General features: G+C 41.3%; 2 protein-coding genes across 3 annotated transcripts in view; one reads left to right on the top strand and one right to left on the bottom strand.

The window, feature by feature from the left end:
• efr3ba (EFR3 homolog Ba (S. cerevisiae)) overlaps positions 1-16,319 on the top strand; it is a 37,304-nt gene extending 20,985 nt beyond the window's left edge. For both annotated transcript variants that reach the window (XM_076299668.1, XM_076299669.1), the window contains exons 7-23: positions 4,899-5,027; positions 5,565-5,643; positions 5,749-5,884; positions 6,091-6,249; positions 6,772-6,883; positions 8,079-8,130; positions 8,374-8,546; positions 8,823-8,898; positions 10,297-10,458; positions 10,673-10,798; positions 10,989-11,056; positions 11,982-12,109; positions 12,458-12,549; positions 12,950-12,998; positions 13,432-13,538; positions 13,850-13,899; positions 14,041-16,319. In XM_076299668.1, coding sequence (XP_076155783.1) covers positions 4,899-5,027; positions 5,565-5,643; positions 5,749-5,884; positions 6,091-6,249; positions 6,772-6,883; positions 8,079-8,130; positions 8,374-8,546; positions 8,823-8,898; positions 10,297-10,458; positions 10,673-10,798; positions 10,989-11,056; positions 11,982-12,109; positions 12,458-12,549; positions 12,950-12,998; positions 13,432-13,538; positions 13,850-13,899; positions 14,041-14,140 — 1,798 coding nt within the window. In that variant the 3' untranslated portion in view covers positions 14,141-16,319. The remainder of the gene's footprint in view (positions 1-4,898; positions 5,028-5,564; positions 5,644-5,748; positions 5,885-6,090; positions 6,250-6,771; positions 6,884-8,078; positions 8,131-8,373; positions 8,547-8,822; positions 8,899-10,296; positions 10,459-10,672; positions 10,799-10,988; positions 11,057-11,981; positions 12,110-12,457; positions 12,550-12,949; positions 12,999-13,431; positions 13,539-13,849; positions 13,900-14,040) is intronic.
• Positions 16,320-17,026: 707 nt separating this feature from the next.
• Positions 17,027-18,098, bottom strand: pomca (proopiomelanocortin a). The gene is made up of 2 exons (XM_076299670.1): positions 17,961-18,098; positions 17,027-17,599 (listed from the first exon to the last, which is right to left on the bottom strand). Exons 1-2 carry the CDS (start codon positions 18,096-18,098, stop codon positions 17,027-17,029), a joined length of 711 nt encoding a protein of 236 aa, XP_076155785.1.
• Positions 18,099-21,370: the final 3,272 nt, after the last annotated feature.

Raw genomic sequence — 21,370 nt, 5'->3', positions numbered from 1 at the left:
GGTCTAAAGTCAGTGGTGCAAATTCAGATGCTATTTTAAGGGCGCATGCATGGCCACAGGCCTGCAGAAATGAATGCTATGCAGACCGATCTACAGACACCCTGTGCACAGATGGAAACATTCAAAACCTTGATAATATTTGTCCATTTCCCGGTTTTGTTTGTGCATTGGTCAACTAAAAATTTAGTAGCCTATATAGTACATCTACATGCAATATCTTTACAACAACAACGCCTAATTACGACCTATTAATTTGGACAACTTTATACAGCCCTATAAAGGCTAAAGTTACCTTTAGTTTTGTTCCAATTTACCGTTGTGTATGGCTTTAAATATCGTGTGCGCTTTAACATAATCCTATACGCATTATTCCAGCTGCGCTAAGGTTTTGACAAGCACCACAATTTTGCCTACCTTGTTGTAGCCCATCTGAAATAACTCCAAACTTTGCTACTGTATGTTCCCTCCATCCTTTCGTTTTTTCAAAAAACGTTTTATATCCATGATGGCCTTGAAGTCTTGAGTTTGTGAATTTGCTTAAATAAGCTTATTATGTGCTGTTAACAAGCAACCATAGACAGTAAAAGAAAGCAGCAAGTAGCCTTGGCTACAATTTTTGTAGTTGCTGCATCCATTCATTGTTATTCCCTCTCCTGCTCAAACAAAAGTTGTGCGTGCATTAAGTTGATGATAACGTGTTTACAAACTCTACTTTACATAAAATAAATATCGTAAATAGCCTACTGTCATGCAGTTAATGGGATACTGTGCAGAGTTGGTTAGGTCAACTTGGAAACTTTTCTCGTTGTTGAGTTGCCTGTTGGTAAGGTACAGCCGTAGCTTACACCTGCAGGAGTGCTTGCTTGGGCACCTGTGTTGCTCAATGCACTTTGCTCCTCTCATCTATATGACGCAGTTCCCATTTCTCCAAACCATACATAATTACAAGGACAAATATTGCTACACAAGGGAAATCAGTGTGGTGTTCGATGTGAAAAAACAGGTATAAATCTAGCGAACACATTTCCACGAATCACGGATGTGTTGATGACATAAATTAGGAAATATTAGAGGATTTAATGAGACGTGATGTTGAACTGCATGCCGATGCCATTTAACCCAAATGCCCCAGCAGCAGCACGGGAGAGGAGAGCTTATCTGACAGATCTGCATTGTCTATAGTGAGGCAATGTTAGATTACATTGCAAAAATATCACCATGCATTCATAACCTCGTGATTCAGTGAGAGTGATTCCAAAACATGGAAAGTGACATTTCTGTATTACATTTTGGAGGAAAAATCAATAGCAAACTGTTCCCAACTGACTATAGCGATGTGAACCGTTCCTGGCTGCGCCTGGCAAATCCGTCATCATAATAGCATTCCGCTATGGAACAAGCGTGCCTGTTGTTAAAGGGAATGTGAGATGACGCTCTGATTGGTTTATTTTCCATTATCTTCCCAGATCTATTGTGAGACCTGTTACTGGAGTTCTTATGTAGCAGTGTCAAAAAACCCTATTAGTCAAGATTTATGCTCATTTGGCGTTGCAGGAGTGGTGGTAAATGTATCGGTGGCACTTGCTGCAACGGTGTCTGAGTGCAGAATCCCTCTTCATCGCGCAGTTTGGGCACACAATCAACAGTAGATTAGATGACACAAGTGTCAGTCCGTGTCATCTTTCATTTTGAGTAGGCTAAGTGGTCAACATCAGTGTGTATTTAACTTCAATCATAGCCTTAATAATATTTAGATGGATTTTTTTATGTCAGGGAGAGAACTCAGTTGAGGGGCATATTGGCCTGTTTGGACGGGCCTGAGCCCTCAAGGGCCGCCCATGACGCCCACGCAAAGCGATACAAAATATGACCGCTGCTCAAGCCTGCACATTCTCGCCGCAAAAATGAATCACACTTATCAATTTGTCTCCATCTCCTACTCCATCCCCTACTGTTTTATGTGTGTGTGTGTGTGTATGTGTATGTGTGTGTGTTCGTTGTGAGTGTGTGTGTGGGCGTAATGGTGTGTGTGTGTGTGTATGCATGTGTCTGCTTGCCTGCATGTGAGTGTGTGTGTGTTTTCTGCTTGTCTGCATGTGTGTGTGTGTATTTTCGCTTGTGAGTGTGGGGGTAACGGTGTGCCTGCTTGCCTGCATGTGTGTGTTTATATGTGTGTGTGAGTGTGTTTATGTGTGTGTGTGTGTGTGCGTGCGTGCGTGTGTGTGTGTGTGCGTGCGTGCGTGCGTGTGTGTGTGTGTGTGTGTGTGTGTGTGTGTGTGTGTGTGTGTGTGTGTGTGTTTGTGCATACCTGCGTGTACGTGTTTGTGTTTATGTGTGTTTGTGCATGAGTGCGTGTGCTTGTGCGTGCCTGTGTGTGTGTGTGTGTGTGTGCATGTGTGTGTGTGTGTGTGTGTGTGTATGTGTGTGTGTTTGTGCATGAGTGTGTGTGCTTGTGCGTGCCTGTGTGTGTGTGTGTGTGTGTGTGTGTGTGTGTGTGTGCCTGTGTGCGTGTGTGTGAGTGTGTGCATACCTGTGTGTGAGTGTGTTTGTGTGTGTGTTTATGTGTGTGTGTGTGTGCCTGCATGTGTGTGCGTGTATCTTTATGCGTGTGTTTGCGTGTGTTCATGAGTGTTCATTAGTGCGTGTTTGTGCATGCTTAGTGTACAGTCAATAAAATATACATATATTAATTTATTGTGTGGCCCCCTATGAACAGAATTACACAAAACTTATGTCATGTCAGCCAGAGATACCTGCGATTACAACACTTCATTTTTGCTTTTTCATTTGTAACTAGATGGCGCTATACAAATGGAGTGGTTATGGGATGGGTTGACATGGCCCCCTAAGACCAACATACAAAAAAAATGTGGTCCTCCTAGCCCCTACGGTTCTCGAGATATTCACAGAAAACTGCGTCCGCCCTACCCTCCTTTTGGTTCCGTGTCATCCTTGTGGGGCTACATGCCCACCAAGTTTTGTGCAGCCCGGTCTTTCAGTGTCCTGGAAATCATTGACACAAAATCACTGGAGAAAAAAAAATCCGGAAGAAAATAATTTCTGACTAAAGCCGCTTCGCTATGCGGTGGTCATAGTACCATAAAACCGCAAGCTTGCATGTAGTTGTGGCGAATTGGGAAATCTTAGGAGTTTGTTTGGGTAAGTTCAGGAGCCTCAGGAGAGTGTGTAACCATTGCCCATCTGTTCATTCATGTACACATTTACTATCACACTAAAGTGCTGCTCTGTGGCCACTGGCATGCTTGGGTCTCATTATCAGCCAACCACCAATGTGTGTAGTAATCCCTCACTTTAACTCAGGAAACTGTTCAATGAAATATTAGGTGAAACAATACCCCGATTTGGGGGACTTTCCAGGTTCACCATGTTCATGGTGAGTCACAAAGAGTGTAATAATGTAGAATGCTGATGTTTATATTCTGCTGGGAAATTACATATTCACATATTTATTCTTTATTTAACCCATTTACTCCTAAAATGCCTGCTAAAACGCCTATAGAATCCTATGGCATTCTAGACTAAATAACCTTATTTCCTGAGGGTTTACTGAAAACATACTAAAAATTGTCAACGTCTACCAAAATGTAATATCTAAGCCTCTGTAGCACCTAGATAATAAATAAGCATGCTGCGCTACGCAGCATCCAGCGGGAGGGTCAATGTTGCGCTACGCAGCATCCAGCGGGAGGGTCAATGTTGCGTCATGCAGCATCCAGCGCGAATGGGTTAAAGTGTAAATGATTTTGTAAATTATTTTAAAGTGATATCAGAAGTGTCCTATGAAAGCCCATACCCATGATGCCTTGGTTGACCCTGTGATTTGACTGAAATAGAACAACAGCCATGGACAGCACCTCACTTATAACTGGCATCTACAGTGGGCACTGTTTAAGTGTATTACAGGCATAGTGGAATGACTCATGCAGATATAATTAGTGGTGAATGTTCTTAGCACAGAATGTAATGCTATGAAGCAGGGCTCAAGTGCACAAGTTAGAACAGGGCAATCTTATCAGAGCCATAAAGGCGACGGTCAGCAGTATGCTAATTGCATATCTCCACAGTGAAGGAGTCCATATTAAAGAATTACATGTCTAGAGATTCTCTTTTCCCCTCCTCCTCCTCCTCTTCCTCCTCCTCCTTCTTCGTCTTACAAACATACATACTTTTACATCTGCTCGTCCTTTCTCTCTCTCCCTCTCTGTCTTTCTCTCTCTGATTGAGGGAATGTTGCAGTGTGCAGTGTGTGTGTGAGTGTGAGTGTGTGTGTGTGTGTGTGTGTATGTGTGTGTGTCTGTGTGTGTGTGTGAGAGAGAGAGAGCTGAGTAGAGATTTTCTGATTAGACCAAATGGCATCTTGCAGCTCAAACACAGACTCCTACAGTAGCAGTGCGTAATAAATATGCCACTATAAATAGATGACTTAGATAGATAGATAGATAGATAGATAGATAGACACTTTATTGATCCCCAGGGGAAAGACTTTGCACAACATAGGGAAAGTGTTGTATGTGTATGATTCCACCTTAGGGCAACCATGTGTTGGTGAGAGAAAGCAGCATAGTATTACTCTGGCCCTAACTTTTTTGTGTTTGTTTGTGTGTGTGTGTGTGTGTGTGTGTGTGTGTGTGTGTGTGTGTGTGTGTGTGTGTGTGTGTGTGTGTGTGTGTGTGTGTGTGTGTGTGGGTGTGTGTGTGTGTGTTTGTGTGTGTGTGTGTGTGTGCTATGCATATGTGTAGAGAATGTGTGTATAATTGATATGTTCATCTTATTTCACAAAAATAAAAGAACACAAATATGATGTGCTTTACCATGTCCCTGTAGAGAAGTCTCAGTATCTCCTCTCTGCTCCGTGTGTGTGTGTGTGTTGTCTGTAGCCAGTCCCCCTCTCCGGATGCAGAGAAGGATAAGGAGTGTCCTGCGGAGCTGACCGAGCGCTGCTTCAGGGAGCTGCTGGGCCGTGCTGCTTACGGAAACATCAAGAACGCCGTCAAGCCCGTCCTCATGTGAGTCACTGCCGCTGACGCACGCATTCACATGTACACCTACAGTATGCGTAGTGAGGTGGCAGCAGATACCTTAAGAGGAAGAATACAGTCCAGCGGTGCAGCGATTACAGGAGCCAGAACAGTGAGAAAGGTGCATTAGAACTCACCAGGGCTGTGCATTGTGGTACATCATAATACAGGGCTTACGATTCAGTATGGTGCAGTATATTGTGTTTTTTCATTTAATTTTAAAGTTTGTTTTCAACATTCACTAACAAACATTTATTTTACGTACATAAACATTTGAATATTGACTGTGTATATTATAACCTTTATTTAGAAAACAACATATTGTGTTGTTGAAAATAAATACAGTATTGACTCCTACACTCCTAGCACAGTGAAATGACATGCAACATTGTTGTAAGATACAAACTTCTCCAACCTAAAATGAGCTTTCATTTTTTCATATATGAAAAAAAAACAATAGTGCAGTTTGTTTATTGTTATCACATGGATGGATGCTGATTGCACCAAATGTATTTGTATCTCAAGGCATCTGGATAACCATTCTCTATGGGAGGGAAAAACGTTTGCAGTGCGCTGTTTCAAGATCATCATGTACTCCATTCAGGTAAAAAAATACATTCTATTTAAAACATAGACTAGACTTATATTATATTATATTATATTATATTATATTATATTATATTATACTATATTATATTATACCCCACAGTCCCAGCATTCTCACCTGGTGATACAACAGCTGCTTGGCCACCTGGATGCGAACAGTAAAAGCTCGGCCAAAGTGCGTGCTGGGATAGTGGAGGTGCTCTCCGAGGCTGCCGTGATTGAAGCCAGTGGCTCCGTAGGTAGGGGAAGCTGCAGTACATGTTCACACCATTAGAGGGATCTCTGGGACCCTGTCATCAACATGGGGAAATAACGGACATTGAAACTGAACAGAATAGGGTTTTAGAGCCCTAACCATTAGTAGATACCTTTTAACTTGTTTACTCTTTTAAGCTGTATTAGTAACTGTAGTTGGGATGTCAGTAATGTGCTGTGTTGTGTCCAGGGCCCACAGTGCTGGAGGTGTTCAACACCCTGCTGAAGCAGCTGCGCCTCAGTGTGGACTATGAGCTCACAGGCGCCTACGACTACAGCAACATCGGCACTAAGATCATCAAAGAGCATGAGGAGAGACAGTTACAGGAATCTGTCATCAAGACTATCGGTGTGTGTGTGTGTGTGTGTGTGTGTGTGTGTGCATGTGCATGAGTAATCATTACCAACAACTTACAGCTTGAGGGTTCTTTCACTGCTATGTAGTACACATTAATACTGTAGATGACACAGAAGAGTGTATGGTTTAGGTATTCAGCAGTCGCTTTAGCATAATGCAAGAAGCATAATGCAACAAAATGCATATGATGATATTTAAAATCACTTGATAGGTAAAGACAAAAAAAAGACATTGATTCATATTATGATAAGAGCATAGTTTATTGTTATTATTATGATAAATGCAGACATGATCAACCAAACTTTACATTAAATTAGTGGATTTAGTTGGTAATATTACTAAAAACTGTTGCAAATAATATGGATTCACTCTCTGTTGTTACATTAATATACTATATATCCTGTGTGTGTGTTTGTGTGTGTGTGTGTGTGTGTGTGTGTGTGTGTGTGTGTGTGTGTGTGTGTGTGTCTGTCTGTCTGTTACATGTGTGTGTGTGTGTGTGTGTGTCCACAGGCTCATTTGCCAGCACGCTCCCGACCTACCAGCGCTCGGAGGTGATGCTGTTCATCATGGGGAAGATCCCGGTGCCCGGCATGTACCCAGCCCTGGGCTCGGCCAACACAGGGTGGGAGAACCCTCTGAGAGCAGCGCTGTGCATGTACTGCCCCCGAGCCGACTAGACTAGACTAGACACATAGCATAGAGGCCTAGGCTCCACCTGTCTGTCGGTCTGCTTCAGAGAGTAGAGATGTAGAATAGACATTTGCATGCATACATATGATATATGTGACAAATTATGCATTTGCTTGAATTTCCCCTTGGGGATCAATAAAGTATATATATATATCTATCTATCTATAAAAAAAGTATATATATATATACATATCTATCTATCTATATGCATGCATGTGATATACACGCCATGGATTAGACATATACAGTACATTTTGAACCAAGCTTAATGATATATACTGTACTGCATGTGTAACATAAACAAGTCAAGATGTTTGTGTAGCTTGTGGACTACTGATGATATTAATTCATGGATTAGAATAATGATGTTTGTAGTGTCTCTGATTTAAAACAGTGATAGACAGTATTTCTGTTTGGTGAGGTGAGAAGTTGTAGGTTTGGTGTTCTTTTGGTTCAGGGTGCTGTTGTGCATGTAATGTTGCTGTTATTAATGCACTTACTCTTCGGGATAATAACTATGTACAACATACTTGGGGTGGAACAATCAATGTTAAAAAAACATTCTCTTCCGGTTGTTGAATCAGTGGTCTGAATTTGTTGGTTAATGAAATGCTGGGTTAGAGGTCATGGGTAGCATCAGCTGGAGGGACAGATATATGGCTGGACATAACTTTAGTTTTGGCATCTGGAGTAGACTATTGATAATGTGTGGTTCTAGTATTCCTTCCCTATACTGATGATGTCTGGCCTTATTTAAGCATGGAACTGGTACCCATGATTGGCAATGTGACGTAACTACACATTTTAGCTGTTTCAAAAGCTGTTCAAAAGTCAGAACCTAATTTTCCTCGCTGACATGACCTCTTGGGAGGCCATTAACTGTTCCCGTTTATGCAGGATTTGTTGCCTTGCATAGACTACCCTGTCTGCATTTCAATTTAGTGTCCCAGTTCATTTTGGATGCGTGTGCCAGTGTGTTTGTTGATCTCATGAATAAATGACGAGCTTTGTGCTTCACTAAGTGGGAGAGTTTCAAGTGTCTGTTGAAAAAGAGACACAGTCTGCATGCCCCAGGGATCCTGTGAGAGACCTGTCTAACAGTGTGCTTCTCCTTTGTTCTCTTTCAGGTTTGAGGGCAGTCGCATGATTCAAGTCATGCTGCTCAAGTCACTTGTTCAGGTGCAGTAGTATTCTTAAAGGCTTAACATTTCCTGACTAATTCTGAATGGCATCCTGTCTCTGTATAACAGACGCTTGACTCAACACTGGAACATACGCACGTAACGTGACAGACCTCTCCTCCCTTCTCCATCTGTTTCGGTGGCCTCACACCTCTCCCTCCCTCCCTCTCCCTCTCCATCACTCTCTTTCTCTCTCTTTCTCTCACACCCTCCGTCGCTCTCCCTCCCTGTCTGCCTGCAGGTGACCGTGGGCTTCCAGACCACCAACATGCTGACGGCCCTGCCCACGTCCTTCCTGGACCCACTGCTCTCCTTCACGCTGATGGAGGACGCAGAGGTCCGCCTGCTGGTCCTGGACATTCTCATCAGCCTCATTGATCGCCATGACAACCGTCTCAAGTTCTCCCCCATTAGGTCAGGCTGCACTGCAATGATGGGAAATCTAAACAAACAAACAAACAGTGAAACAAACATCTGAATAATCTGAAAAACAGATGAAAGATTTATATATTTATATATTAAAACATTAACACAAGTTACATCATCATGTTAATTAAATCAGTCTGAAAATATGAATGATTTCATAGTGGAATAAATTTAGTACATTAGTACACTGCAGGTGTACACTAGTTCAGGATATTCCAGATAGGAATATGTCATTAACATGGACACCACCTTCCTGTTTCTCAGTATAATCAGAGATATCTCAGTGTTGAAACTGAAGTTGGACAAATGCTCCCGTCAGGACAATCTCTTCATGAAAAAGGTAATGTCTTCCTATACACTCATAGACACACACATACACAAAATATGAAATGAGGATATGTTAATCCAATTAAATATTTAAGACTTGAAATGCATTGCAATGTACCAGAGGGACCAGAGTAATGCTTCAGCATGCAGTATGTTAATAATGTATTATCCAAAGTATGTTTCTTAGTTTACATGCAGTGCAGTTTATATTTCTTTGTTCAAAATGTAACTTTTCATAAATCATAATGATTTTATTCAGGATAAAAAGTAAGCAGCAGTAACAGTATTCCTGCACATTCTGCCTGTCTTTTTTGAATTTTTGATTGTTGTATGTGTGAAAATACATACAAATGCAATAAAGTGACAATTAGAGATGCACAAAAATAGACCTTGGGTTTGAGAAAGGTGCTATATCAAATAAACGTATTATTATTATTATTATTATTAAGATAAGATAAGATAAGATAAGATATACTTTATTGTCCCTCAAGGGGAAATTTGTCTTGGGCTGTAAAGTGCCTTCTCTGTAAACAACAATCACATACATGCAGGACAACAATCACATACATGCAGGACATGGATCTGATCCAGGGAGATTTCTAAAATGTATGTTTCCTCCCTTCCCTTGTTTTATTCAGTAGAGCCACCGACGTAGGGAGAAGGACTGCTTAAAACGGTTGCTCTTATAGATAATGGCCCTAAACCGCTTCCTTGATGGCAGTAGCTCGTATTCGGTATGGAGAATATGAGTTGGGTCATCAAGAATTTTATGTGCCTGGTTTACCATCCTCTTTTCAAAAATGGATTGAAGGGATGGGTAATCCCTTCTATTCATTACCTTCATCGCTGTTTACTAATCTCTCCACCTTAGATTTGAGCTGTACTGCGAGTGGGCCAAACCAGGCAGCCATACCATATCTGATTAAACTTTACAATACAGCATTGTAGAAGAGTATCATAATTGGTTGCGTAAGAAGTGTAGTCTCTGGCCCAGCTTGGCACAGAGACACTCTACCTGCACATTCCATTTTAGTTGATTGTCAACATGGATTCCTAGTACTTATAGGACGCTACTTGCTCAATCTTTATGTCTCCTATAACTACAGGGTTATGGGGTCCCACTTTCTTAGGGTCAAGGGTTAGGGTTAGGGTTTCTGAATCAACAACAGGAGGTGTATTATGTGAAACGCAGAGATAAAATCTGCAAAAAGGACTCTTATTAGTATTAGTATTATTATTATTATTATTATTATTATTATTATTATTAGTAGTAGTAGTAGTAGTAGTAGTAGTAGTAGTAGTAGTAGTATTCACACTCTTAGAATTATAGTATTATTGTTGCCCCCAATAGCAAAAAACTGCAAAAATGATTGACAACATCTTGGGCCCTCATCTTCTCCTGCCCTAACAGAATGCCCAGAGGCTCTACCGCCACATCTACCTGGTGTGCAAGGAGGAGAACAGCGCCCAGCACCACTTTGAGTCGCTCTTCTCCCTGCTGGCTCTCCTCTCTGTGGAGCTGGCCAACGAGGAGGTGGTGGTGGACCTCATCCGCCTGGCTCTGGCTCTGCAGGTACAGCCACCTCTAGGCATTGCCCATGATTAGCACAGCTAGGCCTGAGGGTGGGTGTCTTAAAGGGAGTTGCACGGGTCACTTCATTTTGAAACTGGAGGCCCTCCATCCAAGGGACAGCTCTATCCAAGGGCGGGCAGGTAGTGTGTGGGGGTGAGAGTGGGGGTCTTTTTCCTCCAACTCACCACCATTGTGCCTTTGTTTCTCTCCCCAGGACTTGGCAGGCGAGGAGGCACTTCCTGTGTATAATCGCTGTGCCATTCATGCCCTCTCGGCTGCCTACCTGAACCTCATCGGCCAGCTGACCACCGTGCCCACCTTTTGCCAGCACGTACACGAGGTTGGACACCTTTTTCTCCTTTCCAGATCTTATTCAGATCCTCATGAAGTGGTGGTCACTAAGAAATGTAAATAGTCACTTAGAAATCTTAGAAATGGTTGCAGTTTAGTGTCTCTCTCAATCAATATCTCTCTCAATCTGTTCGAAAATTATCCGCAGAAACAACAGTTTTTCCTTAATGCCATTTCAGGTGATTGAAGCTCGACAGAAGGAGGTCCCTTACTTACTGCCAGAGGATGTATTCCTGGATAAACCAAGGTCAGCTGCCCTTACAATAGAATCCATTTTCCCTCTCTTTTACGTCGTATTTTTCTCTCTGTCGGATGACTCATGGTTTAGTGGACTTTCAAACCAATTGTAAGCCAAGCATTTGCACTGGCAGGAGCTGAAATAGCGACGCAAGTTTTCTATGATGATCAATATTAAATAGCCGCCTTTCATGCCCCTTGCCTGTATACAGCTAATCGACTCTCTATTGAGTCACTGCAGAGCAAGCAAATACCTGTCCATTTCTCCTTGTACTTTCTTTCAAACTCCTGTGAATCATCTGAGGCATCTATGAATGCCTATATGAAAGATGCTTTAAAAGGACGTATCCCTGCCATGGTCCATACAGGGTCCATGTGCTTCTTTATCTCTCTCTGTCTGGCCCTTCTTCTATTCTCTTGCTTCTCTCGCCCTGAAGCAACGGAGCATCATTTGTAAGGGGGTAACATTTGCCCTGGCTTTGCTGAAGGCTTTTAAAAGAAATATTTCACAATATTCTGAGATCCAGAGAGCCTGTGAGCTTTGGCACTGTTTGGCTTCAGAGAGGTTTCTCTCTCTCTCTCTCTCTGATCAGAAAGTACATTACAGACACTCTTGCCCCATGCAACTTTAAAGATGTTATCTGAAAATAATGTTTCATGATGCTAGACTGTGATGGCTCAGCTGTGTACTGTCTGTCTGTCTCCCTGTCTCTTAATCTCACTCTATCTCTCCCTCTCTCTGTGTGTGTGTGTGTGTGTGTGTGTGTGTGTGTGTCTGTCTCCTTTTCTCTCCTCCCTCTCTCTTGCTACTCCTTTCTCTGTCTCTCTCTTCCTCTCTCTCTCCCTCTCTCTTCCTTTCTCTCTCTCTTCCTTTCTCTCTCCCTCTCTCTCTCCATTTCTCTCTCTCTCCCTTTCTCTCTCTCTCTCCCTCTCAGACTGCCAGAGAGCCTGCCGAAGCCTGGAGGAGACGTTGTCTTCCTGCAGTCCAAAATAGCCGAGACGCTGGGCGGGAGCGGCTACAACACAGAGAGGCTGGCCACTCCTTACATTCCACAGATAACAGGTACGGTCCGCCTGATTACCTGTAATCCTAATGTAGATGCTTCCATCAGGGGCTAGTTACCTTATACTGAAAAGAGTAATAATATACTCAGTGGCTGTTGAGTGGACCAATGACCTTGGTGTTGCTAATGCTATTCTCAGTTTATTTTTATCTGTGCAATTGCATCCAATCAGCCAAATAACATGTCGGACAACATTAATAAGGATTTTAGCTTGAATAAAGTGCAAAACTAAACTGTTTTCTTGCAAGGACAGGTGACGCACAATTGAAAGGTCATGCCGTGTTTGTATGCGTGTGTGTGTATTAGTGGCTGAGTTTTCCTGTGGTTGTTGTGTCTGTCCCCTTCAGATGAGGACAGGCTGTCAAAAAGGAAGAGCATCGGGGACACCATCTCTCTCCAGCTGGAGATGGATTCCAGACACAGCCCAGAGAGAGAGCCGGTGAGACAGACACATGAACAAATGGACAGACAGACAGACAGATAGACAGACAGAGACAACCCATAGCTTAATTTACTAACTAATAATAATTATTTTTGGGTCATATGACAGTGAGGTCATTCATTGGGCTATCAAATATAACCATAGAAACATGTTTCAAACTTGTGGAAAGCAGAACTATTTCAGAGAGAAATAAATGACAGTGTAGCCTGATAAGTGATATAGTAAGCACATTTCTATCCTATATTAAATGAGCGCGTGGCCCTTGACTGTCCTCTGTTTTCTATTTCTATCTATAAGAAACAGTCCAAGGCCTGCCCTCCAGGTGTGTGCTCCAGCTATTCAGGTTAAACTTTGCTTTGCAGCAGTCACATGAAAGCTCTTTTCTCTGTGCCCACAGAAAACTCCAACTGAACAGATCACCTTTGAAACGCTGAAGCAAGCTATTGGTAAATACTGATCACTGATCGGTTAGCATTGACAAAAATAATCATATGTGACCAGTACCGGTATGTTAACTTTTCAAGAGTTTGAAGCTCTGAGGATTAACAATTGTTGGTCAACTGTTGAGCTGGACATGCAAGAAATGTCCTAATTCTTGCCTTTACCGCTGCCTGTTAAGACTACTGCACTTAATTACTTAACTAACTGTATTCATATGGAACTTTCAGCTCCTCATTGCTAATACAAGGCATTATCAAGTTTGGAGAGGACTTACTTACTCATAGAACTGTCTGGTGATACCTATGCCTATACCCAATGGCAGGACAGAAAAAAACATTAACCTTGGTTGAAATCGCTGGCAATAAAGTAAGGGTCTCCTAATGGTAGCGCTGTAGCGTATGTGTTGGCTGATGGCGTCTGCTCCCTGTGCTCCCTCAGTGGACAGCGTGACTATGGAGGAGCAGGAGAGGGAGCGCAGGAGGCTGGTGGTGGAGCGCTTCCAGACGGCGCCCTTTGAGGAGATCGCTGCACACTGTGGTGCACGGGTGAGCTCTTCAGTCAGGTCAAGGCATTTCCTTTGTGTAGCAGTTTAGAACACCCTAACGTTGTCCAAAGAGCTTTATGCACTAAAAGAGCAGAAAAGAAAATACACAAACCACATTGACAAAAGGCATACAAATCCACAACGTTTTCAAAAGCAAGGGAAAGCAAGTGATGATGATGTGATGAAAATGATGATGAAGAAGAAGAAGAAGAAGAAAGTGACGATAATAATGTTAGTGATGATGATGATGAAAAAGCTGCTACTGATGAAGATGATTATCAGAATGACTGTTAACTGGTGTTTCCCTCTTAGGCCTCACTGCTGCAGAGTAAACTCAACCAGATCTTTGAAATCACAATCAGGTATGGAACAGTACAAGCATCACAACTAGCTACAGTATGTAGCTTTAACCTTTCTGCCATTGTAGTTACGTTAAATATTTGTGTCAACGTCTTTCTGACTGAACTGTCATTTGGACTAAACCCATACCTCCGTTCCCCCAGGCCACCCCCGAGCCCCTCAGGAACGGTCTCTACTGCACACGGACAGAGCCGCTCCATACCCGTCTACGAGATGAAGTTCCCCGACCTCTGCGTCTACTGAGAGAACCATATGTCTGTGAAGCCCATTGTTATGTTTGTTTGTTTGTGTTGCATCTGTCACCTACATCAGAATAAGAGGATAATGAGTGTGCAGGTGTCATCATGAAAACATTTGAGGGAAAATGATGTAGATAGTAGATCAGATGATGATGATGATGATGATTACAACAAAAATGGATTTACGTGGGAATTATACAACAACCCTTCAAAAGAAGTTATATATATATGAATCACTTAGATGCATTGAACAAGCCACTAATCAGTTAGGAGCTTGTTGTTTTCTTCTTGTTTGTTGGGGTGCAATCATGTTAGTTGTTCAGGGTCAGTGCAGAGTGCAAACTCATCATGTCTACCTTAAAAAAAAGGCACTGAAGTAGCCGAATGTATTCAATGCTACACACTGTAGCCTCCCTTTGGAATGTCTGTTTGTGCATTGCTTTTGTTTGTAAGGTGCAAGAATAATTGTATGGATATCCATATATGTAAGATACTCGGTGGAAGCTATTAATTGGCATACTTGTACAAAAAATGAAGACTGCCTTAAACGTCGACGTTCAACTTTTGTCAAAGAATGTAAGAATGATGAAGAAGAGTCATCACGTGTGTTCTCTGTGTAGTCTCTCATCAAGACAACTGTTTCACCACAGATTCCTAGTAGGGACATGTGCAAGTGTAGTACAGTACATATCTTGTAGTGCATGTGTGTGTCTAGTATATGTGGCGTGTCAATATGCTGCAATAATTTTGTACCGAGAAGCAATAATCCCTGAAAGGAATTAGCTCAAAGCCATTGGAACAGACACAGACACTGGCAAGGTTATTTCTGGAAAGCTTCAGAGAAAGCTCAAGAGGTCATTGGTATGCCTTTACAGGGTTAGATTTTAAGATGATTCATTTGAATAAGTTTGTTCAATTACATTTTGATGTTATTGTAAGAAACGTGGAATTCTTTTTGTCAGTGAAATACTATATTTGTCATCGGCATTAAGTGATGGCTATACTCTGATATATACATCAACAATATTCCATCTCATGCTTCTTATAATTCACACTCAGACACTATATTTCATCTCAAGAGTGGGAAAGCATAACATCTCAGTGGGAGTGGATTTCAGCTAGGCAAAGATATTTCTCTCATGTGAACGGCGATGAACATGATGATTGTAATGACAGAATGTGTGTCATCTATCTGCCATTTAGTTTAAGGTGATTTGAGCTTTAAGTGGTCGTTAGCTCGGGAAGATGCTTGGAGTGGATTGTGTGAAGCTGCAGCAAGGACACAGTGTATGATACCACTGCCTCTTGTTTTCTAGAGGTAGCCTGTTGGTCTTGCAAAAGATTAAGTGATCATTCAAACGATTACACTAAATCGTTGCTCTCAGTCCTTTTGCATCATCTGAAAATGTCGTACCTCATATTTAACCTCATGTTTGTGTTGTACTGTTGTGTTCCATGCTACTTACTTGGATTGCCTGTCTCATCTTTGTTGTGTGCTGTCGTGAGCTTATTTTTAGATGGTATTATTTCTTTTGTTTGTTTGCTGCTCCTACCCCAGCTGTTGTTGACTGATATGCACTTTCCTCTTGTTTGTACTACGTGTGTTCCATGTCTCTCAGTGAGATCTATGCGTTTTGCATGATGTCGTTCTGTAAAGTCTGATATGCTGTAGTGTTAGTGCTCTCATAGCTGCCTTTCACAAGCCTGTCTCGCTTTGGTCCTAACCTCATCATTAGTCTCTTTTGTTTCCACCCTGCTGCTAAAGAAACTGCTACTTTTTAAGAAGAGAAGATCTCTTAACAGAACACAACTCTCTCTCTCTCTCTCTCTCTCTCTCTGTCCCTTTCTCTCTCTCTCTTTTTCTCTCTCCAGTTTTGTTTGCTAGGAGTATGGTGAAGATTGTGCAATTGTGCAATGGTTTTGATGAAGAAAAAATATTTGTGATAAGAACTTTTACATGTTTTGAAGTATGTGGCAGACTTCGTCCTTTGAGTTGCTGCATGTTTTCACTGTGCACAAACCATTAAGCATTCTTGTGTGTGTGTGTGTGTGTGTGTGTGTGTGTTTGTCCGACAGGTACTCAGAAAAGAGCACTGTTTAAGGCATTTTCATCTCAAAATTGACTTTGTATAAATGTTTAATCCTTTGAAGTGCTAAATCAGTGATGTAAATATGTTGTGTGGAAATGGTGCAAAGATTATATGTGAATATAAAATAAATAAGATATAATTTTATCAAATCACACACAAGTCTTACTGTTTGTTTGTGTGTGTGTGTGTGGTGGGGTCTTTTACTTGTTGTATTTATTTATATATGTATCTTGATTGTAATCTTTGTGATTATTTTAGTCTCGCATGTGAAAGATTAAAGGAACTATTTACCAGTTCAATTCTTAACATGATAAAATGAATCATCATGGAAATAAATAAGCATGCCTTAAAGTGCTTGCAATAAAATATTTTTATGTATCACATGTAATTAGTTTACAGTATAGTACATCAACAAATTAGATGATTCACCCATTTTCTCATTAATACTCACAAAAGCATATGTACAATATTCAGAATTTATTTCTTGATAGCAGTGTTAATCATGGAGTAACTTGTAAAACAAAGTGCTTGTGGTCAACAAAGCCTTTTGATACCCCCAATAATATTACAAATCAATCTACTTACTAGTATCATTAGGGGGAGGAATAAGCAAGTAGGGCCTATGTCCCCTCTTTACGGAGGGAAACAAAAAGCAAGGGCAAAATCTCACAGGTCAGTGTCATGTATCCTTTTCTCCTTTCCTCACCTTCTCTTTCCTTCACTTTTTCTCCTCTCATCCATCTCCTCTCCTCTGTTGCTCCTTCTCTCCACCAACCCACTCTCCTCCCCCACAACCCCGCTTACTGACTTTTCTTCTGTTGTCCATCCTTGTTGATGACGTTCTTAAAGAGCGTGAGGAGGGGCTTCTGGCTCCTCTCGTCCCACGACTTCATGAAGCCGCCGTAGCGCTTGCTGGCCGGTGGCCCGCTCCACCTGAAGTGGTTCATCTTGTACGAGCCGTCTTTCTTCTGCTGGAGCAGCCCGGCCAGCGCTGCCTTCTCCTCCGCCTCGCCAGCCACCGCTCCGTAGTCCACGTCGTTGAGCGCCGCCGCCGAGCGCCGCATCTCCCCCGGCAACACCTCGGCCGACTCCTCTTCCACGCCGTTGGGGTATACCTTGATGGGCCGGCGCTTGCGGCCCACCGGCTTGCCCCAGCGGAAGTGACCCATGGAGTAGGAACGCTTTTCCTCCTGCCTGGGGAAGGCCTGCTTCCCCTCAGGGGATGACTCCTCGGGGGAGCCCGCGGCGGCAAGGTTGAGGGTGGGCAAATAGTCTGCGTCAGTCTCCTCAGGCTCTGGGGGTTGGAGGTGGCCCTCGCCAGGGTACACTGGGGTCTCAGCTGTGAGGTCTGACCTACACAGCTGAATGCACTCCTATCAGTGGGCACAGTAATCACAAGGCATTAGATTAAGATGTCCTAGTTTAACACAACAGTAAATACAGAAATAATTAATTAATTTAAAATGTCCACATTTTACACAACAAAAATATATACAATTCCATTTCATTTCAAGAGTAGAGAGTTTTTGTTTTGATAATGGAATGAATCCTGATGGCCTTAATCAATACACACTTCTCTCTTACAGAAATATGTTCAGGATCGGGATATTCCCCTCAGGGCTTTGACCATTATGACTAACTATCAATAGATACAAATATTTAACCCATACACACTACATTTTACTGTAAGTTTAAAAGTATCCCAGCCCAACCTCCTCTCTTAAGAGTACTAACCAACATGTTCTCCTCTGTGCTAAGGTCTTGGCAGTGGGAGCTCTCCCAGCATTGACTGCTGACTTCCATAGTGAGTATGCACAGCACTGCCACAGCCAAGGGCCATACAGGACACATCATCTTTAGTTCTTTCAACATATCTGCAAGGGACAGAGATCAGCATGTTATAGGTTGCTGGTGAGTATGATGACAATGCAATTCAATTCAATTTATTGTTATTCAATTCAATACAATATATTGTTATTCATGAATGACTTTCAAATTATCTGTACGACAAAAGAGATAAAACGGAACAACTATTTGTAGCCAACACACCTACAATGAGCACACATATGCACATTTTCATAAAATGAGAAAAAAAATTGATTTAGACAGTCCATGTTAAGATATTCTCGAGTTCACAAGGAAAAAGGTTAATTTGAAAAGTTTTGAGTTCATATCTCAATAAGAACATTGTTCCATCCAGCATAAAAAACCTTTCTCAGTATGATTATTCATATGGAAGTTTCAAGATTTTAAATTAAACAAATTATACAGCTTTCCCATTAAGTAAGTAAGAGAAATGACTCTAAATTGGGTTATTTAATAGTCTGACTGCACATAAAATGGATATAATAATGTGACTCACCTGTTGCACAGTAAGAGTGTGCTCCCTCTTCTCTGAGAAGTTTCTCCTTGTCTTCTCTTCCCCTACAGACTCTTGGTCTGTAAACGAATCTGCTTGTTTGTCTGTGTGCGTGTCTGTGTGTTTGTAGGCGCGCCACTCCGTACTCTTGCACTCCCTGATGCCTGAACACCATAAGAGCCCTTTTATAGCGCACAAGAGAGCCAACCTCTCAAGGACAGTAGATTGTCCACCTTCTTTCCACTCCACTTAGCCCACCCGAGTCACAAACAGTTCCGGGGAAAAAAATAACCATAAAGGAAAAATAATCAGAGCCCTGTTTGTGGCAATCAATGTTTTTAAAGGTCAAATGACATCAGAAGAGATTAGCAAGTAGATATCAAGTCAGGATGACCATTTTCACCGTTGGACGTAAGGGGCACAAGGCTCCCCTTACATGGGTTCAACAGCAAAAGATTAAAATCCAAACTAAAAGTAGTCATAGATGTTGTCTGTCCTGGCACAGAACAATTAAAGGTGTTAATCCCACTTCCTAAGGGTTTGGTAATGGTGGAGGAGATTATTCAGATATTCTTACAGAATTAATATGACGGACATCTAGAAGGGTCATTCCGTGTGAAATCACCCAATTTCAGCACAATTTGGCAGGTGACCCTCTCCGAAAAAATCTGAAAAAAATCACAGGTGTTTGTAGACCAAATCCATGCATAGATCTTAAATAGTATATCTGGATAACTAATCGTTGCAAAACTACAGCCCTTTGAAACTTCAAGTCATTTTAAGCATTGTGGTGAACAATCCTTTTTGTTCAACTTCCAGCATTATTGGCTCTCTTGGTATTTCACACACATTAGTGAAACTATGTGAATAGAAGTACATTTTCCTGTTGAATTAAAAAATCCAATCGGATCAGACGTATCTTGTGTACTTTCCCCTCTGCAAAGCTCTGAAAATGGCTATAAATTCATAATGTGAAAAGACATCACTTTTGAGGGCTTCTCATTCAGAAAGTATGTGACACAAATTCATCAGATTTTTTTTCCTACACATATATGTATTATAAGGTCCTGTCCATGCATTAACTTTGGTTGTTATCATTTTCATATTTTCAGAGCATTTTTTTCAAATTGGGCCTGATTTTCAAAAAGCCTGTTTTCATCTTCTCATTTCACCACGTGGACAGTTAACAGGATTTTTTTTAAATTTACCATATATCATTCTGTATGTGAGGATCATCTGCCCAAAAGTTGGGCTTGTTGCTGAGTTTCTTCATTGAGATAAATATTGTCTATAAATCCACTGAATTTGTACTGGATCTGCAGTACCACTTTGCACCACATGTGGTGCTCTTTTAATACAATGGAAGTCAATGGAAGAGTAAGAGAGTTACTTGTTTGCTGCACATATCCAATCTAAGCACACAGTTTATGGTTCATAGTTGAATTGGTCCAAATAATTATTGCAACATGAACAACATACTACTCATACATAAATTTTATCTAGAGAAAATAAACTGATCAAGTAAATTATACACACATAAGACTGACTGGTCATCATACATGCAGCAAGAGGATTTAGCATAATTACCATCTTTGTAATGAGTTTTCTACACCAGCTTTAACCTAATAGTGCCTATGTGAGTACTTTAATAATTACTAGCCAACTGGTTAGGCAAAGTCTATATCCATCGTCATATGCATGGGATGCAGTCCTCTGTGATACATAGACAAAGAGCATCAAGATGGAGATCAGTGCTTCGTCTCCATGTGATCTGGGAAAGAAGGTGGAAAATTAATGTCATAAAGGAACATATTCAAGAAACAATGGGTTTCTAAAATTCAGTTCATCAAGGTATTTCACTTGATGAAGATGACCATGTGTGTTTTCATCACAAGTATTCATAACAAGGTTTGAGGACTCGTGGATCCAAGAGGCATTTGTAAAAAGATGATAAATCGTTAGTATTGATTTTTATGCATCTGACAATGCACTGAATTTTAGAAACCCCTTTTTACTTGAACCATATGAACCATAAACTGTGTGTTTAGATTGGATATGTGCAGCAAACAAGTGACTCTCTTACTCTTCCATTGACTTCCATTGTATTAAAAGAGCACCACATGTGGTGCAAAGTGGTACTGCAGATAAAGTACAAATTCAGTGGATTTATAGACAATATTTGTAAAAAATCTTATCTCAATGAAGAAACTCAGCAACAAGCCCAAATTTTGGGCAGATGATCCTCACATACAGAATGATATATGGTAAAATTAAAAAAAATCCTGTTAACTGTCCACGTGGTGAAATGAGAAGATGAAAACGGGCTTTTTGAAAATCAAGCCCAATTTAATAAAAATGCTCTGACAATGTGATAATGTTAACAACCAACCAACCAAAGGTTAAAGGTGGTGATGTTTTTTCACATAATGAATTTATAGCCATTTTCAGAGCTTTGCAGAGGGAGAATTACACACGATACACCTGATTTGATTGGATTGTTAAATTCAACAGGAAAATGTACTTCTATTCACTTTTTTTTTTTTGAAAAAAAAAAAAAAAAAAGGGCTGACAAGGGACCGACGCTATTGTAAAGCAATTTACAAAAGATTCACTGAACAAAAATGCTGATGTGGTACATGAAAATGTAGCTAAAAATGTGGAGAATGCATTTTGGACGATATATTGGCACAAGCTGGCACAGGGCTCTCAAGTTTTACATGTTTGCAAGGAGTGAGACTTTGTTTCTTAGGGGGGATAGGGCGTGGCATTGGCACAGTGCCACGCC

Source organism: Alosa pseudoharengus, unplaced genomic scaffold (assembly GCF_046254945.1).
Source record: "Alosa pseudoharengus isolate Yale_2024_CS ecotype anadromous, Long Island Sound unplaced genomic scaffold, YU_APseudo_1.1 YU_APseudo_1.1_scf_22, whole genome shotgun sequence".
Lineage (NCBI taxonomy): Eukaryota > Metazoa > Chordata > Actinopteri > Clupeiformes > Clupeidae > Alosa > Alosa pseudoharengus.
Note: the sequence above shows the minus strand (reverse complement) of the source record. Positions and strands in the feature narration are given on the sequence as shown.